The sequence below is a fragment of the Mustela putorius genome, unplaced genomic scaffold (genome assembly GCF_011764305.1).
Source record: "Mustela putorius furo isolate JIRA1106 unplaced genomic scaffold, ASM1176430v1.1 tig00000242_pilon_pilon_pilon, whole genome shotgun sequence".
NCBI classification, from domain to species: Eukaryota; Metazoa; Chordata; class Mammalia; order Carnivora; family Mustelidae; genus Mustela; species Mustela putorius.
In genome coordinates, this window is record NW_025421325.1 from 19,321,168 (window position 1) to 19,340,968 (window position 19,801).

General features: G+C 36.4%; 1 protein-coding gene across 3 annotated transcripts in view; it reads left to right on the forward strand.

Annotated features, from left to right (window-relative positions):
• MTMR9 (myotubularin related protein 9) overlaps positions 1-19,801 on the forward strand; it is a 63,070-nt gene that overhangs the window by 31,183 nt on the left and 12,086 nt on the right. For all 3 annotated transcript variants that reach the window (XM_004766066.3, XM_013063302.2, XM_004766067.3), the window contains 5 exons: positions 2,794-2,967; positions 4,770-4,987; positions 5,837-5,998; positions 8,453-8,594; positions 10,334-10,554. In XM_004766066.3, the coding sequence (XP_004766123.1) occupies positions 2,794-2,967; positions 4,770-4,987; positions 5,837-5,998; positions 8,453-8,594; positions 10,334-10,554 (917 nt within the window). The remainder of the gene's footprint in view (positions 1-2,793; positions 2,968-4,769; positions 4,988-5,836; positions 5,999-8,452; positions 8,595-10,333; positions 10,555-19,801) is intronic.

Consider the following 19,801-nt stretch of genomic DNA (forward strand, 5'->3'; position numbering starts at 1 on the left):
AAGATTTTTTAGATAAACACCTATAGTGACTGAAAGCAGATTAGTGATTTCCTAATTTGGGATGTGGAGGGGAAGATACAAATTGTAAAAAATACACATGGGATTTTGTGGGAGATGATTGAAATGTTGTTATCTTGATTGTGGTGGTAGTTTCATGGGTGTATACGACTATCAAGACTCATGAAACCACACATTCTAACTGGATCTAGTTTATTTTTCATACAAATAATCTCAAAGTTGATTAAAAAGAAAAAACTTAATGTAAGGTTTAAGTACCTGATGAGAAACAAAATTAATGATCTGGAATATAGATCTGAAGTAATTGCTCGGAGTACAGAGCAGAGAAACAAGAAAGTTGGGGGAAGTGATAGAGAAGTTAGATACATGCATGGATGATAAAGGGGAAAGAGCCAGCATTTATTAAATGGGAGTTCAGGAGGAAGATAATAGAGAAAATGGAAGAGAGGCACTATTAAAATGGGTTATGGTCCAGAGTTCTCCAGAATCAATGAAAGTCACAAGCTCAAAAGTGTCCTGGTAAACACCATGCAAGACAATAAAAAAGAATCTTTACTAAATGTGTTGTAGTATAGCTATAAATAGTAAGGCAAAGGGAATATCACAAAATTAGAGAGGAAAGACAAATTACACAAATGGTGTAATAAAATGAAAATAGAAAAAAACAGTAGGCTAGAACTAATCATCTATGCTTGATAAAAGCTCTTATCAGAAATACAGTTGAAGGTTATTTACATAATCTGATAAGTGCTATCTGATAAATCTAATAAAGCTACCCAAAATAAGAACATAAAAAGAGCAAATTTTTTATTATTCACTTTAAGTTCAAGAGTGAGACAAGATGCCTACCAGCCACTACTCCTTGCTTGTTCAGTAAGACAAGAAGGAAAAATAAGAGGTATAAGGCTTGGAATGAAAGAAGCAAGACTGTCATTGTTGCTTATATGCTTGTGTACACAGGAAGCTGAAAGATTCTTGGCGACTGTAATAAGCATTTCTCTCCATCAACCACAACTTTGTAAACATATAACTAAAATGCAACAACAACAAAAAAAGGTTTCTAGGAATATACTAAAGAAAATTATGCAGGGCTTTTATTGAGAGAATTATACAACTTTATTGAAAAAATTAAGAAAGCTTTAAAAAGGTGAGAGACACTATGCTCGTGGACAAGGAGATTGAATATTTTAAAGATGTAATTGTCTTCAAATGAATCCATAGGGTCAGTGCGTCTAATTAAAACTGCAATGGCTTTTAACATGAAATTTCATAAAAGTCGCACAGAGGAGCAGAGAACTCAGAGGAGCCCAGGTAGTCTTGGAGAGGGGAAAATAAAAGGGAGGAAGAGACTTAGCCTACTAAATATCAAGTCTATTCTAAAAGCTATGGGACTTACTGCAAATACACCAGTGGGACAGAATAGAGAGCCCTAGGTATGTAAACTTAATATATGCCAGAAAGTGGTGTTGCGGGTCAGTGGATGATCATACCGTTTTCCAGAGTAGGAAATCAATAAGTAATGCCTAATCTTGAAAATCAAGAAGTAACAATGTAATCATATTATTTAGAAATTTGGAGGTAAACTCCAGAATTAAAGCTAAAAGAGTTGAAAATGATTGCCTCTGGGGAAAGGGGGAATTATGAGATGGAGGTACAGGACAACAGGTAAATTCCTTTTGTTAAATAATAAATCTTTTGGAAACTGTCTTTAAAATTGGTTAAGAGAATAACTTAAAAGTGAAAATGGTTTAATTTAAAAATATAATGTATCATGTAAAAAGTTGTTGTTGTTGTTTTTTTAATCTCTTTCTCTACAGTATGTTGAACATCGTTCTATTTTATCTTCTTGGTACTGCAACCCATGGCCAGTATGTTAGGCCACCTCTGATTTATCGAAATATATCAAAATTTACGTAAACAACTTCTTACAGTCTTCAAGTGTTTTTTATTTTTAATATTCGAAATAAGTTGTCATTGGATAACTTTATATGGTATACTTTTAGTACTTAGTGTAGTGAGTTAGAAATGAGTTCATCGATTCCTATGTATAACTTTTTTTTTAAGTATTAAGTCATTATTGTCTTAAAGATATTACCGATCTTTCTACATTTTCCTTTTTTAATTTTATTTATTTATTTTTTAAAAAGATTTTATTTATTTATTTGACAGAGATCACAAGTAGGCAGAGAGGCAGGCAGAGAGAGAGGAAGGGAAGCAAGCTCCCTGCCGAGCAGAGAGCCTGATGTGGGGCTACATTCCAGGACCCTGGGATCATGACCGGAGCTACCCAGGCGCCCCTCCTTTTTTTAAATAATAGAAAAGAACAGGAGATTTGATGTACATAGTAGCTCTGTTCTGGTTAAGCATTATCTAGAGTATTACAGTCTTCCTGTTGCTATACTGAAGAGTACCAAAAATAAAATAAAATAAATGGTACCCAAAAAGGATGAATGGGATGATGTCAGCTAATAGGATGCCATGTGAAATAGGAACATGCGCTGAAATCATAGTAAAAACAGTAGAGGAAGTGACAGAAGCCTCATTTTGCTCAATAAAAGGAAGCAGTTTCTAGGAACAGAGGATCCCTAGCATAGCAGGAAGCTGATTCTGAAGAATAGAACTCCTTCAAGTATCGGTTAGGTATCCTTACATTAAATTCCTGAGAGATGGCTTCTTCGTTGTGTGGAAGTTGATCTCTAAGGTCCTTTAAAATTTTCAGATTATTTTGTGACATTGAGATACTTGCTTAGCTTTGAAGTATTTTGTGTTTTTCAGACCAGTGAATGGAGGTTAAGCTATGTCAATAAGGAATTTGCTGTCTGCCCTTCTTACCCGCCAATTGTCATAGTTCCCAAATCCATTGATGATGAAGCTCTTCGAAAGGTAGCTGCTTTTCGACATGGAGGACGCTTCCCAGTACTCAGCTATTACCATAAAAAAAATGGAATGGTAAGTGTATGGTACTGCTCCTTGATCCACTGAAAGCCTTAGTTTGCAGATCTTTTCTTAGAAATACTCCCTTTTCTATGTACATGTTCATTGATGTGATTAGTCTCTCCTGTTAGGACTTCCTTCATTTAAACTTGAGGGAATCAGGAGTAGTATGTTTTGTGATTAGGATATGATTTTGAATTTTGTTCATGATGCTGCTCAAAATTAGAAAGGCCAGATAGGTTTATCTTCAGGACTCAGCACAAAGAGAATTAATGTTCATTTGACACTTAAAATAATGCTGTTAGATAGAAAAATAAATTTCTCCAACTAGAACAGTGGTAGGCTACTTTATTTTAATTAATTATCTTTATTTAATTATCTGTGCTAAATTTCCCTATAAGAGGTAAATTGAGTGGACATTTTTATTTTCCCAAAAGGGAGAAGAGTGACACATGTTATTGTTACAACTTTAGTAAATACAGGAGTCAGTAATTGAATAGGCAAGCACTTGCTGTATGTATGTGTATGTTTCCGAAATATTTTCTTTTCTTTTTTTTTTGAGAGAGAGAGAATGCACAAGGGTGGGGCTAGAGTAGCGCAGGTGGAGAGAGAATCCTAAGCGAGAGCATGGAGCCCAATATGGGGCCCACAATCCTAAGCTCATGACCTGAGCCGAAATCAAGAGCTGTATGCCTAACCGACTGAGCCATGCAGCTGCCCCCTAAATATTTTCTAAATCTGTTTCTGTTCTCTTCTTTTCTCTCATCTTGAAGTCAATAGTAAATTAGTGGATAAGTTATATTCATATTCCATTTCCCTTTTTTCTGTGGATAATAAATCAAGTATGGATATTTAGGATAAAAAGATTGCTAAAAATTTGCTGCATTGACATCAGATCATCTATCCTGTTTGCTCAGTAGTATTTCTGTTAATCAGGGTTCATTACAAAGCATTTTGAAAACTGATATTAAATATACTATGTGTCTATTTACATGGTTACCTGGGAGTTAGCTGTGGACATCTGGGAGTTAGCTGTTGTCATCTTCTGAATGATCTTTCTTCATCATGTTAAATTTCAAGGTAGTAAAGATAACAGCATGTATTATGGGGTTAAGTGGAAATAACTAAACCATTCACCAGGGAAGAGACCAGTATAATACTGATTTCTTGAGAAAAGTTTCAAAACCAGACCTTTTATAATATATAGTTAATGGTCTTTGGAAACATCCAAGTCTTTAAATACTGAAAAGGATGAAAAAGGACCAAAGGAGAATAAATAATAGACAAACAGTTTTTAAGATATGAAAATGATTCCCACAAGAAGAATAGTGCATAAACTTTTTTATCTTACCATGGGTGCCTTTTCTCTTTATAATTCTTTTTAAAAGAAGACAGATGCTTAACCAACTGAGCCCAGGCGTCCCTGTAATTCTTGATAAAACCTGCCACCCTGTTTATGTAGTTGAAACAAAAGTTTGTCAGCACATAGGCTATTATTCTTCTATTACAAGGCCTTGTCCAGTAAACAATTTACTGACTAAATGAATTGTAATATTTGATCTCTTTAGTAATTATACTGTATTATGTGGAATTATTTTTGAGATAAGAAAAACTGTTAAAGTACAGGGCTTATTTTTGTTTTATAGTTTTTAACTATTGCAAATATATAGAAATATTTATTTTTTTCAGGATCAAATTCATCTCCAAAGAGTCACACAGTTGTTTTTTAGATAACTCTTCCTCTAGCTAATTCATTTCTGTTTTCAGAAACTTTCAAAGCGGCTACTCTTCAATTTTAAACTGCATTGTGCTTCTAGGTAATCATGCGAAGTGGTCAGCCACTCACTGGCACAAATGGGAGAAGGTGCAAAGAAGATGAAAAGCTGATAAATGCTACCCTCAGGGCAGGAAAACGAGGCTACATCATTGACACCCGCTCTTTAAATGTCGCTCAGCAAGCTAGAGCCAAAGGTGGCGGCTTTGAACAAGAAGCTCATTATCCCCAGTGGAGGCGGATTCATAAGTCTATTGAGAGGTAAAAGACTCTAAAGACAGTAATGGACTCTTTTTTGAAGTGCATTAGAGTGAACCATTAGCTGTTAAAAGATCACAGGTTCTCAAAGGAACCTACCCATTTACCTAAAGTTAGAAATTGGTGGGATATCCTGTCATGTTTTGTGAGATAAGCAGGAAACTTAATCTTGGGTGCCCAAAAGTGACTTTTGGTCAAATAGCATGTCCTCTCTAAGTGAAACTCTGCAATTTCATCACTGCAAGGTCTGTTCCTCTACTTGTAGATCACTGGTCACCACACTTAGTGATCAGATATGCTACAGATAAGTATAGTTTTCTAAGTCAGAAGACTAGAGACTTCTCTCCCCCACATCCTATTTCCTCTACCTGTATCTCTTGTTTATGCTTACAGCTAGAGGTTTATAAGGGCTTCTGGATGGGCAGGTGGGGTTGGAGCTAATAAACAAGGGATCTGAGCTAGCCTTGGCCATCCCTGCCGAAGGTACTGGTATCTAGTGTTGGACCTGTGGGAACAGGATTGTGGATGTCAGTCGTGTGGCCTCATGACTTGTCACAAAATGCAGTGTTCTGGCCCGCTCCCTAGTCAGATAATTCAGCTGTATGAACTGGTTTAATCTGTTCATCTGAGGAATGATTTACCATGACAGGCATGTTAAGCTTCTTTGCAACCATTTTAAATACTAGTTTTTCAGTGTTTAGTTATCAAATTACTGTATAACTAGGTAAATATTTTTGTACTGTTTTGAGCTACTTTGCCTCTTGGATATATTGGAGGTTGGGGTTTGAGTTTGGTTTCTCCTTCGTCATTGTATTTTCTATTTTCTTTTTTGCTTTTTCTTGTTTTTTAAAGGTATCACATTCTTCAGGAGAGCTTAATTAAACTTGTAGAAGCTTGTAATGACCAAACACATAACATGGACCGATGGCTCGGTAGATTGGAGGCTTCGAACTGGCTGACTCACATCAAAGAGATTCTTACAACTGCTTGTCTAGCAGCTCAGTGTATTGACAGGTAAAGTGTATTTCAGTGTTCCGGAATGGGACACATACTACTAACTAGACTTTGCTTTTATCCAGACTATGTTTATATATTGTGTTAAAGTTTGCACCTAGTCTATATGTTCAGATCATTTTATAAATTACTACATGTGATAGTCATTGCCATTCAGTTATTGATGAAATATGTACATAGAGTCTGGTATTTAATTGACCACATACATCACACACCTTCAATAATACAGATTTTTTTTAAGTACTAAAGGAACTATTTTTTTTCTATAAAATCCTTGAATTGTGGATCTACCAATTTTCCTTTTCTTAAACCGTGCTCAGAGGGCAAAACCGGTCGTCTTACTTTGGAAATGTCAGTGAAAAGAAACATGTAATTCTGTTACACAGTATAATGATTCTTTCTGATTTCTCAGGTATCTTATTAACAAACGACTTGATATGTGTAGTTACATCAGGATCTCAAGTTGAGCATACCTGAGGGCAGTGATGTGAAGTATGTGAAGTGATTTTAGTTCATTCACTCAGTTGAAGGTTGCTAATCCTTGAGACTTGAGGCAGAAGACTTGAACATAGAGGCAAAAGGATTGGTGTAAGTTGTTGCAGAAGCTTAGAATGCCCTTTTTAAGAAGGAGATTCCTCTGACACAATATGTATGTATAAGTATCACTAACGCATAGTTGGGTGGCACTTTTCCTTGAGACTATAATTTGTTTTATTGATGTTTCCAAATTACGGAAGTATGTATGTAATGTTTTTATGGTTAGTGAGAAATTGATCATAGAACAGGTTGCTTAAGATTATGTGATAAGTTAGTGACAAAACCAGTAATGGGTAGAGATTCTTGGTGTCGGGATGAGAATGATGAGATGTTAGTATTAAAGGGTTTTGTTTCTTTATAACCTAAGTTAAAAAGATTTCCCCTTGCATGGTGAATGTGGAGGCTTCTGTTTTCTTATGAACTGTAAATGATAATGAACACTTGTCATCATGTTGTCTGAATTTGCAGCCATACTAATGGGACACTGCAGGTCCAGGCAAGGTGAAGAACAGGATTTAGCTCCACCTTTGTTTAGATTCAGCTGGCCAACAGAAACAAATAGGGACTTCCACATTCTTGTACGACTTGAAGGTTTTGGTTTATTTTGCCATGGATTGGGTTCCCTTTTCTGATATATACTGGTTTATTATTTGTATCTTCATAAAAATCTGCCTTTGTAATCAATCACTCAAAATGTAAAAATAGACATTAAAAATTAATTGAATTAAATGTGAAATGTGCCACAGATAACTAGGATGTATTGACTGAATGTATGTATCAGAAGTCTTAAATATTTGCTCCTATCCTTCTACCTAGTCATGAGATTTCATCCTAAGAATGAGGTTGTTAACCTAACCGTAGGAGAATGGCAGGGAGTCTTATTTTCAAATTAACTCTCAGATAATTTCACAGAAGACAAAAAGCTAAGTATGGTATAACAGAAATTAGGAATGACCTAAATAACTCTTAAAACATTTAGGCAAATTTTAGTTGATCACCTAATAAAATATTATATAACCATTAAGACAATACTTCTAAAGGTGATGTGGAAACATGGGAAAATGTTTATAATAAAAGAGGAAATCATAAAAAATTACTTTTTGTTATAGCTACATAAAGGATATTAGTACATGGGAAGAGAATTAATAGTAGTTCCCAAACTTGAAATTCTTAGGAGAAAGTGGTTGAGGTTATTCTCCTTTTTCTTGAAATATCCTTCACTGTCATTTCGATATGAGAGTTGGAAGAAGAGGAGGGGAGATGTACTTAATTTAGTTTTTGGTATTTCTTTCATAGTCTTTAGAATAATGGGGTCCCAGACTCCTCCTAAGTATCATGGTATAGTAATATCATTGCCACTGACTTTCTAGATTGACAGTTTTATGCCATTTTTTTTTTTTTTAATGGTTCTTCTTGTTTTCCTGTTTCTGAAAGTGTGGTTCAGGTCTTCTTTCCTAGCTCTGTTACATTACAGTTTATGAATGCATCCTTAATAGTCAGCTAATGGTGAAAAGGTAGAATCAAGGTCAGAGAGATACAGAAAAATAACTTTTAAGTGTATGTTTCTATGTTTGATGAGAAGCGCTTTAATCATCTATTAAAGGCAGAAGAAATAAGCACCTATTATGTGTGATAAAAGACTGCTTTTGGATTTTGTTAAAGGAGAAAAAATTCAACTAAATTGTTTTGTGAAGGTTGTTACAGCTTAAAAAGTATCTTGCCGTGTGATATTTGAAGCCCATAGTATTTCTTTCCTAAGAGAAGCTCTCTTCATGTGCCTTATTTCAACTCTAAATCCTACTGGACAGAGCAGAATGCATGAGTTTGAAATACTGTACTCAGTAAATGTTTTGTTATTAATGGAGTTGATTGACCATGTTGGGAGTATCCCATTTGTACTCTGGATTTTCCTATCAGGGAAGGGGCATCCATATTGATTCATGGAACAGAAGGAACTGATTCTACACTTCAGGTTACCTCCCTGGCCCAGATCATCTTAGAACCCAGAAGCAGGACCATCCGTGGTTTTGAGGCCCTGATAGAAAGAGAGTGGCTGCAGGTAAGAAAAGCTGCTTGATGTGCACAGGAACTGCTAATAATTGATGTGATCCCAGTTTGCAGGAGTGGAAAGAATATATGAAATTTTGATTGATTAAAATGCTTAAATGATATGTTTAACTGTCTTTCTCACAGTAAACATTTATAATCTTCACTGCCTCTCAACTTTTGTGCCTCTCTTTGCTTATTTTGCTCATTTGGCATTTCATTCCTTTAACAAACTCTCACTAATTGTACTTTGTTACCTACAGGGGAAATAAAAGAGTGTAAAATAGTGTAGAGATAAAAAACATGAACAAAGCAGGAAGGGGGCATGAGGATTTGTATTATAAGGCACATGCTCTAGAACTTTCTGCCTTTTGCTCGTCCGGCTCCACCCTATCCTCTTGCCCTACCAGGTGACATCCTCCTGCTTTATTTAAGATAGAGCTAAATGTCGCTGCGCTTATGAAGTCTTTTTTGGGACCTTAACCTTCTTCACAGCTAAAGATAAATCCATTGTCTTCATACCTTGTTCCCTAAATGAGACCCAAATAAAGTGACTCCTTTGAGGTCGGGGAACCATGCCCATTGGTTTCTCTTTTACCCCTAGGACATAACGCAGTGCCATTACATAATGCTGAATGACAACTGAAAAAAGGCCTTGTAAAATAGATTGAAATCCTGTAAGTCAGAGTTCGACTTACAAAATGTATATACACTGTGTAACTTAGTAAATGGTTATGATTAAGAACAAATGTTTAGATAGATCTTTAAAGTAGAATTATCTCTGGAGAAAAATCATCTCTGGCCCTTCTAGTAAAAATTTAGATTTATTATATGTTAATGCTATTATGTATACCATGTCTGTCTACCCTGCTTGACAACTAACCTATATCTCTATTCAAGTCCATCCCAAATATTTGGTAAAAATCTATAGCTTCAGCAACATTCTTCATGATGTAAAGCAAACGAATAAATGATTGTGATTTACATTACCATTTTGATGGGTATCAAAATACCATTAGCCACTGGTAAATGTTCATGACATTTTTGTCAGATAAGGTAGCATGAGGACTCAAAGGAAAGCAAGTGTGTGAAATACCTAGAAGGGTGTGATCTGAGGTAAGGTCAATAAGGTTCTGGGTGGAGAGAGCCAAATGATCTTAAATTTCCTTTAGTCAGTAGAGGGCAGACTCTTCCAGTTCCTTTGGAGAGAAGAGGGCAACTAGGAACAATTTTATCTCATATAAAAGTACTTATAAAGATCTTTTCATGACAATAACTTTATTCCATATATAATGAAAATAAGAGTGACCTTATAAATTTGGTGTGTAAGAGCCCCATATTTATTTCTGTTCAGTAGTGACACTTACGTAGCTTACAATAATCTGCAATGCTTTGGAGAGATAAAAGGTGGTAGCTGTCTTTTGTTTGGTACCTAAAGACCTTATATTCTTTGACTTTGCTACAAATTAGAGACCTAGACAATTTTATTTTATAGAGTTCACCAAGGATAATTGCAGATTTTATGGTTATGCCTCAACTGCATGGCTATGTAAAATATTTGGAAGTCCTGTTTTCCCCAGTTGCTGAAAATTGTTTTAAACCAAGAGATCATTAAACGGCAACCATCCAGATTATATGATATTCCATCTAGTAAGAGTTTTGTTGCAGTTGTTTAAAATAATGTTAATAGAGCGTGCTATAATGTGCTCTCACTAGGCTATGACTGTCACATTTCCATTTTCTCTGTCTTAGGCTGGCCACCCGTTCCAGCAACGCTGTGCACAGTCAGCCTATTGTAATAGTAAACAGAAGTGGGAGTCACCTGTATTTCTTCTCTTCTTGGACTGTGTGTGGCAGATACTTCGTCAGTTTCCTTGCTCTTTTGAATTTAATGAGAATTTCCTCATCATGCTCTTTGAGCATGCATATGCCTCACAGTTTGGAACATTTCTGGGCAACAATGAAAGTGAAAGGTGGGTACACTGCTTACATGGGATGGGGACCATTCTGCTTGTGGTTGTTTTGGTTACTTCCTGAAAGAGACCAGAATTTGGTCCTACATTGATATTATTTATAGGATGGTAGAGGTTACATTTAGTATAAATTAAATTACATGACATGTGTTCTTACTAGGAGCCTGTCCAGTGCTAGGTGAGAACATGCCCTAGATTTGTTCTGTTAGATTAAAATTAGTCCATACACTGATTTAAAAGCTTTGAGTAAACTGGGTAACCATTTTAAATGTTAATTTCCTCATGTAAGATCACAGTAATTTTACATCTGGAAGAAGCCTTAACATATAATCGAACTTCACCTTCCATCCAGTTTTATAGATTGGGAGGGGAATATCCAGAAAGTTAACTGACTTGACCAGGGACACACAGCCAGTTGGTCACCAGTAGTAGGGCTATAATACAGGTTTCCCTGCTCCTGCTCCAGACTTTGTCTGTTACCCCTGGAAACTGTCCTCAGGCCCAGAGTGACATTCTCCTGGATTCACAGTCCAGACAGGTCAAGTTTATAGGTTTATTTAGAAGATTCCTATTAGAATAATCTTTAAAGATACTTAACTGGTCATCTCAATTGGGTATAGTCAAAAGGTTTCCTCTTCTCTTTTTTCCTTTCTCATTCTAGCTAAAGGACAGTTTTGTTGGTCTTTTCAAGGAACCAGCTTTGGTTTCACTGATGCTCCCTGTTGTCTTTTCTATTTCGTCTACCTACTCTCTCCACTTATTTTTTCCTTCTTTTAGCTAGCACTGGTTTAATTTGCCCTTCTTTTTCCAGTTCCTTAAGGTATAAAGTTACTGATTTAAAAGTTGTTAATGTGAGATCTTTGTTCCTTTTTTTGTTGTTCCTTTTTTTTTATTATTTGAAAGAAAGAAACAGTTGAGTGGGAGAGAGACAGTGGGTGAGAGAGAGCATGAGCTGGGGTGGGGAGGGGGTTGAGGGCCAGTGGGAAAGGGAGAAGCAGACATCCAGCTGAGGAGGGAGCCCTCTGCAGGGCTTGATCCGGGACCCTGGGATCATGACCTCATCCAAAGGAAGGTGCTTAATTGACTGAGCCATCCAGGTGCCCCATCTTTGTTCTTTTTTAATGTAGATTTTTACTGCTATAGATTTCCATCTGAGCACTGTTTCCACTGAATCACCATATGTTGTATTAGGATATTGTGTTTTCATTTTCATTCATCTGTGTTTTTTCATCTGTTACTGATTTTTGACTGCGTGCTGTAGTAGTTGGAGAAGGTACTTGTATGACTTCAGTCTTCTGAAACTTACTGAGGTTTGTTTTGTGGCCTAACCTATGATCTATCCAGAAGAATGTTTCATATACACCTGAGAAGAATGTGTACTCTCATTGAGCAGAGTGTTCTGTATTTGTCTTACATTTTGTTCAAGTCCTGTATATCTTTATTGGTCTTTTGTCTAGTTCAGTACATTGTCAGAAGTGGGATATTGCAGGCTTCAACTATATTGTAGAATTATCTGTTTCTCTGCTTCATTATGTGGGTTTTTGCTTCCTGTATTTTGTGGCTCTCATGTAAAGTACATATATGTTTATAATTATTATATCTTCTTGATCGATTAATTCTTTTTCCAGTTTAAAATCTCCTTCTTTGTCTCTTGTAAGAGTTTTTGGCCTAAAGTTTATTTCATCTGATGTAATATATCCATTCCAGCTCTCTCTTGATTACTATGTATGGAAAATCTTTTTTCATCCTTCTATTTTCAATCTGTTTGCATCTTTGAATCAAAAGTAAATCTTTTGTAGACAGTATATAGTTGGATTATGTTTTTTAGTCCATTCTGCCAACCTCTGCATTTCGATTGAAGAGTTTACTTCATATATATTTAAAGTGATTACTGAAAAGGAATGGCTTATTTCTGCCAGTTTGAGATGTTATTTGTCTTATGCCTCTTTAGTTCTTCATCTCCTCCATTACCTGCCTTCCTTTATGTTTGCTATTTTATAGTGTACTGTCATGATTCCCTTCTTATTTTGTGTGTATTATTTTTATTTTACTAGTTACCAGGTGGATTTCAACTAATATCCCAAATTTGTAACTATCTACTTTGAATACAAACTCAGCTTCAGTGGCATGCAAAACTTCACTCTTCCATAGCTCCACTCCCCAATATGTTGTTATCACAGATTACATTCTTACATATAATTAAATTCTTATTTGCGCATTGACATGGGTTTATTATTATTTTTATCTGTCTTTTTTAAATTACGTAGAAAATAAAAAGAGGACTTACAAGTCAAAAATACAATAATAACTTACTTTTATACCTTCATATATAGTTATCTTTTCTGAGTTATTCCTTCATATGGCTTTGAATTCCTGTCTAGTGTCCTTTCATTTTAGCTTGAAGTATTCTGTTTTGCATTTCTCCTGTAAAGCAAGTATTCTAGCAATGAACTCCCTCAGATTTTATTTATCTGGGAATGTCCTAATTTCTCCTTCATTTTAAAAGAATAGTGGTCCTGGTTGTAAAGTTCTTGGTAGATAGTTTTGTTTTTGTTTTTGTTTCCTTTTAACAATTCAGAAATGTCATTGCTGTCCCTTCTAGCCTCCATAGTTTCTGATGAGAAATCTCTTGTAGAGGGATGATATAGGATCTTTCTACGTGAGGAGTTGCTTCTCTTTTGCTGCTTTGAAGAGTCTCTCTGGCTTTTGTCAATTTGACTATAATGTGTCTCCTTATAGATCTCTTTGCCTTTATCCTTCCTGGAGCCTGTTGAACTTTTAAATGTGTAGATTCATATCTTTTATCAAGTTTGGGGAGTTTTCAGCCCTTAATATTTTTGTGTATATGGTTCTTTTTGTGTTCATTTTTTTCTATTGGTATTGAGGTATGATTGACCAATTGGCCATTAATTCTTTATATATTCTTTCTCTCTTCTCTTTCCGGGATTCCCATTATGCTCTGTTGGTTCATTTTTTTTATTCTTTTTTTGTTCACCTCGGATTGAGGAAATTAAGTTGAGCTCTCTTCAAATTTGCTTACTCTTGTGTCTGCTTAGATCTGTTATTAAAACCATCTAGTGAGTTTGTTTTTTGTTTTTTGTTTTTTTAAATTTCACATATTGTACTTTTCAATTCCAGGATTTCTATTTGGTACTATTTTATAATTTTGTCTGTTTATTGATCAAGTCTAGGTTTTGAGACATTATTCTCATGGTTTTCTTTAGTTCTTTGTCCTTAGTTTTTTAGGGGTTTGTTTTGTTTTGTTTTGTTTTGTTTTTTAGCTCTTTGAGCATATTTAAAACTGTTGATCTAAGGTCTTCTTCTAGGAAAAGCAAAGTCAGTACTTTCTTAGGGACAATTTCTATTATTCTAGAATGGGCCATACTTTTAGGGTTTGGTTTTTTGTTGTTGTTGTTGTTGTTGTTGTTTGCATCATTTGTAATTTTAAATCTGGACATGTAAAATATTATAATGTCATAATGTGATTTCTCTGGAAATCAGATTCTTCCCAGTCCTCAGAGTTTGTATTTATTGCTTGCCGTAAGCTGTAACTGTTTGTTTATTTAGACCTTTTCTAAACTATTTTGTAAAGTGTATTTTTCTCTCATGTGTAGTTTCTGAAGTATCTGTTCTTTCAGTTTGTGTGGAGCTAGTGTTTGACAGTGATTTCCTTGAATGGCTGGAGACAAAAGAGAGAGTTGAAAAGAGGGAGGGGAAAAGTGATAGGGAAAACCACTCAAAACAAAGGAAAAAAAATCCTTTTGCAGTCTTTACAGATAGATTGGCATTGTGCTGGAATATTCCTTCAATACTTAACTCGGGCCTCATCCTTAACTTCTGGCCCTCACTGAGCCTAGGGATCAGCCAAAATCTTGGGATCTTCTTGGGATCTTCTTGGGCCTTTTCTGAGCATGTTCCCTGCCTTTGGTATACAAATGGCTTTCTCAAAGCCTCAGTATACATGGGCAGCTTTGAATACACTGATTTTCCAAAGAATCTTTTTCCTTGGGCTTTTGGGGCTCTGTTGTACCCTTCATCCATAACCTTTTTACTCAGATGGCTACAGACTGTCCATTCACCTTATGTTTTCTGGGAATGCCCATCACTTTTCTGCCCATGGTGATTTCGAAGTTAGACATAACAGACAAGTCTTTCAGGTAGCCCTTGGTCAAGTTAGAAGAGAGACACAATTCTTTGTGAATGGGGACTGCTCTATTCTCTCTGGCTCCAGGAACCAGGGTCCCATACTAAGATCGTGGGCTGCCATCTTCAAGACCTCCATGAGTTAGGGAAACAGTAGGGCAAGAGCAAATAAAAATATCATTAATCTTTTTTTATTGTTTTTCAAGTTCCCTTTTCCTTGATTCTTCATTTGGTTGTGTGCTGTGTACTTCTACTTCCCAGAAGTCTTACAAAGTAGGTTCTCACAGTTTCTACTTGTGTTTTCAATGTTTCTCTGGAAGGATGGGCATTTGGAGCTGCTGACTCTGCCATTTTTAGTGGGATCGGTCTTCATTTTTTTTAAGATTATTTATTTTAAAGAGAGAGTGTGTGGAGGGGAGGGGCAGAGGCAGAAAGAAAGTCTTAAGCAGACTCACACTGAGCACAGAGCCTGCCATAGGGCTTGATCTCATGACCAGCAAATCACCACCTAAGCTGAACCAAGAGTTAGATGCTTAATCAGCTGTGTCACGAGGTGCCCTGAACATGTCATACCACTGCCTTCCGGCCTCATGATTTCTGATAAGTCAACCATTACTTTCATTGAGTCCCCTGTATATAATGAGTCATTTTTCTCTTGTTGCTTTTACAATTCTGTTTTTCTTTGGCTTTTGACACTTTGACACTGATGTGTCTCAGTGTGGACACTGAATTTATCCTACTTGGACGATAAATCCAAGACTACATACCTTAGTATGTAGTCCAATTCTACATACCTTAGACTTGATTGTCTAAGGTATGTAGAATCATATTTGAGAAGTATTCAGACATTATTTTCCAAACATTTTTTTTGCCTTTTTCTCTTCTCCTTCTGGAACTCCCATGGTGCATGTTGGTATATTTGGTGGTATTCCACAGCTTTGGAGATTCTTTTCAATTTTCTTCAATTTTTCTTTTCTTCAGAAATTAATAATCTTAATTCACCTATCTTCAAATTCACTAGTGCTTCTGCCAGCTTAAATCCGCTGTTGAACTTATGTGGTCATTTTTCATTTCAATTGTACTTTAAAATCAGGAATTGTTTATTTCTTTTTATAACTTTTACCTCTTTACTGACATTGTCCATTTGGTATAGCATTGTTTTCCTACTCTCCTTAATTTTTCAGGCATTTTTCTTTAGCTCTTCAAACACATTTATGATAGCTAATTTAGCCTTTGTCTAGTGGGATTACCTGGGTGGCTCAGTCAGTTCAGTATCTGCCTTCAGCTCAGGTCATGATCCCAGAGTCCTGGCATCCTGAGACCCACCCCCTCGTGGTGCTTTCTGCTTAGCAGGGAGTCTGCTTCTCCCTCTCCTTCTGCCCCTCCCCCAACTCATGCTCACTCTCTTGCTTGCTCCCAAATAAATAAATAAAATCCTAAATAAAGCCTTTGTCTAGTAAGTTTGATATGTTCTGCCTCTCCCAAGGGACAATTTCTTTTTTTCCCCCGAGTATGGGCCACACATTCCTGTTTCTTTATGTGTGTTGTAATTTGCTTTTTTTGAAAACTGATGTTTTAGATAATATGATATGGCAAATCTGGAAATTAGATTCTCTACTTCCTGAATGGTTAATTCTTACCTCCTTTGCTGAGGGGCGCTCTATATGTGTATTAGACATGACTTCAGTGCTCAGGTAGTTAGTTCATAGCTCTCTTTTCACCATCAGCTTATACAGGGCCTCGGTTCAGCCAGAGGAGCAAGAATTGGGGCTATCCCAAGCATTTCCTAGGCATGTGCACACCCTTTTGAATTCCCAGGAGTATGTCAGAGCATCCCAACCCCTGCTGCCCATGGACATCTCATTGCCCAAATCTTTTATTTTTCCTAGGCTCTTATTTGCCCCAACTGGCATGGCAGCCTCAGGCAACTGTGATGTTAAATAGTTCTGGCTCATTGTTTATTTGTTCATTTGTTTTGTCCCCTGTCCCCCCATTGTTTTTGACAAATATCCTGGGGAATAGGGCTTTTCCTTCTGAGAAAACTGTGAGTCAGTGTCAAATAACCACAACACCCTACAAAGGAGGCTTTACCGGGGGCTGGAAGACATCGTGAAATATTGACATGCTCTGAGGGTGGTATTATTTGAGGAGCTCCAAGGCTGGTTTGTCCCTCTAATTGGCAACAAGGCTGCTGGTTTGCAGTGATACTGCAGAGCTGGGGAAAGGGTGTTGGCATTGGCCAAGTTGAAATGTTCCGAATACTGTTCTTTCAGAGGTTCGTTAGTTTTTCTTGAATGATATTCCTCAGATTGTCACAAGCCTTTTGTTAATTTCCAGAGTTGTGAAAGTATTTATTTTTTCTGTTTTTCCCACTCTTTTCTTAACTTTTTGGAGGAGATATGTAGATATCTGTACCCTGTCGTTCCAGAAGTCCCACACCTACATGCAACATTTTAAACTATGCTCTGAGAAACTTTAGGTACCTTTCTTTTTACTATGATCAGCTCCTTCCTCATTCTCTGCAGTGTTCTTTCGTGGAAAATATTCAAGTCTTGAAATTAGAAGATTTGAGTTTGAATCTCCACTATAGCACTTACTAGCCAGATGACTTCTCTGAATCTGTTTTTGCTCCTTTTACAGGCAAAACTTAATCTCTGAGACACTGGGTTACAGTGAGGATCGAATAACGCATATATGAAAACCAGCATAATACTTGTCACATAATAGGCATTTAAATTCATCCATTTTTTCTTTGAATTTTCTATCACCTGCTTAGCCACGAGCCTAGAACTTAACCACCGATGGCACTTTGACCCAGAGCCCCAGTAGTACTCTGGCTGGCACTTTGATTCTACTAAATGTGACAGCAAGTACTTCATGCTCTATGTCATCTGATCCTTAAGAAAAGGAGAGATAATTGGTAACCTTTAGTAGTTGGGAGTCTGCATATAAAATGTAATGTATTGACAATTTCACTAATTCCAAGCAATTAAAAGATATTACACCAAAAAGGATTCTTACTCAGATATGCTTTTAAAATGATGAACAAAACAAAATTGTACATGTCAAGGCTTTTGGTTTTGGTTTATTTGTTTTGACCAGATAAAATTACATATAGTGATGTGATGAGCACTGGGGGTTATAGGAAACTGATGAATTATTGAATACTACGTCTGAAACTAAAGATGTACTATATATTTGCTAATTGAATCTAAATTTTAAAAAAAGATTACATACAAATAATCATCACAAAGGTAATGCTTCATGGCACTTAAATGTGTTAGAAATCTAGTATCTTATCCTGCCATTTCTCTTCTCTTTTTTTAAGAGAGAATGTGTGGGGAGGCAGGGTGCACACACATGGGAGCTATGGGGAGAGGCAGAGGGAGAGGAAGAGTGAGAATCTTAAGCAGGCTCTGCACTTAGCATTAGAGCCTGATGTGGATTTTGATCTCCCAACCCTGAGATCATGACCTGAGCTGAAATCAAAAGTCAGATGCTTAACCAGCTGAGCCACCCAGGCATCCCTAATCCTGCCATTTCTTAAAACATGTTCAGCTTAACCCCTGGACTATACTCTTATGGGGGAGGAGGAGAATTGGTGGTTTACTTGTTAAAATTTGGATAATGTAGTATAATGTCCCCTCTCAAAAAGTCACAAAATAATTGTTAAAGGCTTAAAGACACTCTTCAGTAAAGCAACATTTATAACTTTAATTCAGCATTTAAATAACATGTTTGACTATGGACTGCTTTTTGATGTTATGTTTACTTTTACCCCAGAACTAGCCTTTAATAAAGGGATCACGGTAGCATTTTATCTCACATTCTGATTGCCATTTGGTAGATCCTGTCATAGGGCTGATTGAGAAGAATTCTGAAGCTCTATGGGGTGGGCTTAGGTGGGAAAACTTCAGTGACTGGCTAGTGATAGGCTTGGGGGGCAGGGCCAAACCACTTACTGCAGGAGCAGTGGATACGGTGGTTTCCTATCCTCGCCATGCCTGGTTCCTGGGGACATAGTATAGGACTTGCTATCCTAGCAATTAAATTGTAGTACTACATGGGGGGGGGGGGGTTCTTTGGTTATGTGGATTCTTTTTATTGCTAGCATAAAAAGGATGTGCGTAATGAACTAATAATCTAGTAATTCCAGAGACAAAACCAATTTTATAGCAAAATTTCAACTTGAGTAGAACCCTGTGAAAATTGAATATATTCTCTTTTTGGTTGATGTAAGGTTTACCACAAATTATCTTTCAGTTCTTGTTAAAAAAATTTTTTTTTATTTTAAATGTACCAGTTCATTCACTTTCCACCAGTTCACTTTCCACCAGTTCACTTTATTCTATGATAACAGAGTGTTACAGAATTCCAGGTTTGTTTGGTTTTTTAAATTTTATTTATTTATTTGAGAGAGAAAGAGACTGAGTGAGAGAGAGCATGAGAGGGGAGAAGGTCAGAAGGAGAAGCAGACTCACCATGGAGCTAGTTGCCTAACATGGGACTTGATCCAAGGACTCTGGGATCATGACCTGAGCCGAAGGCAGTTTGCTTAACCAGCTGAGCCACGCAGGCAGTCCAGGGTTATTCTTATGAAGGCTGTTCATTGTATATAAATGTAGATCGTATCTTTATTTACATCAAGATATATTCATTTTTATTCTTTGACAGTCCATCTGCATTTTATGTTCATGTAATCTATTTGTCCTAGGAGCTAAGACTCTAAAAAATTTTAGGCTTTGAGATTTGACTCAACCTCTATTTTTAATATGTCTCTAATCATTGTTCTGTGCATTCTAGACTTTTCCAAAACAAAAAAAGGAAGTTATTTTTATATTTAGTTATTTTAAATTAAAATACAATGCCGGGGTGCCTGGGTAGCTCAGTTAAGTGTCTGCCTTTGGCTCAGGTCATGATCTCAGGGTCCTGAGATCAAGCCCCATGTGAGGTTTCCTGCTTAGAGGGGATTCTGTTTCTCCCCATGCTTATGTTGATGCATGCTCTCACTCTCTAACAACTAAATAAATAAAATCTTTAAAAAATAAAACACAGTTCCAGATACAATAAAGGAGTTGTATATAGTAACATTCTGTTCTCTGGG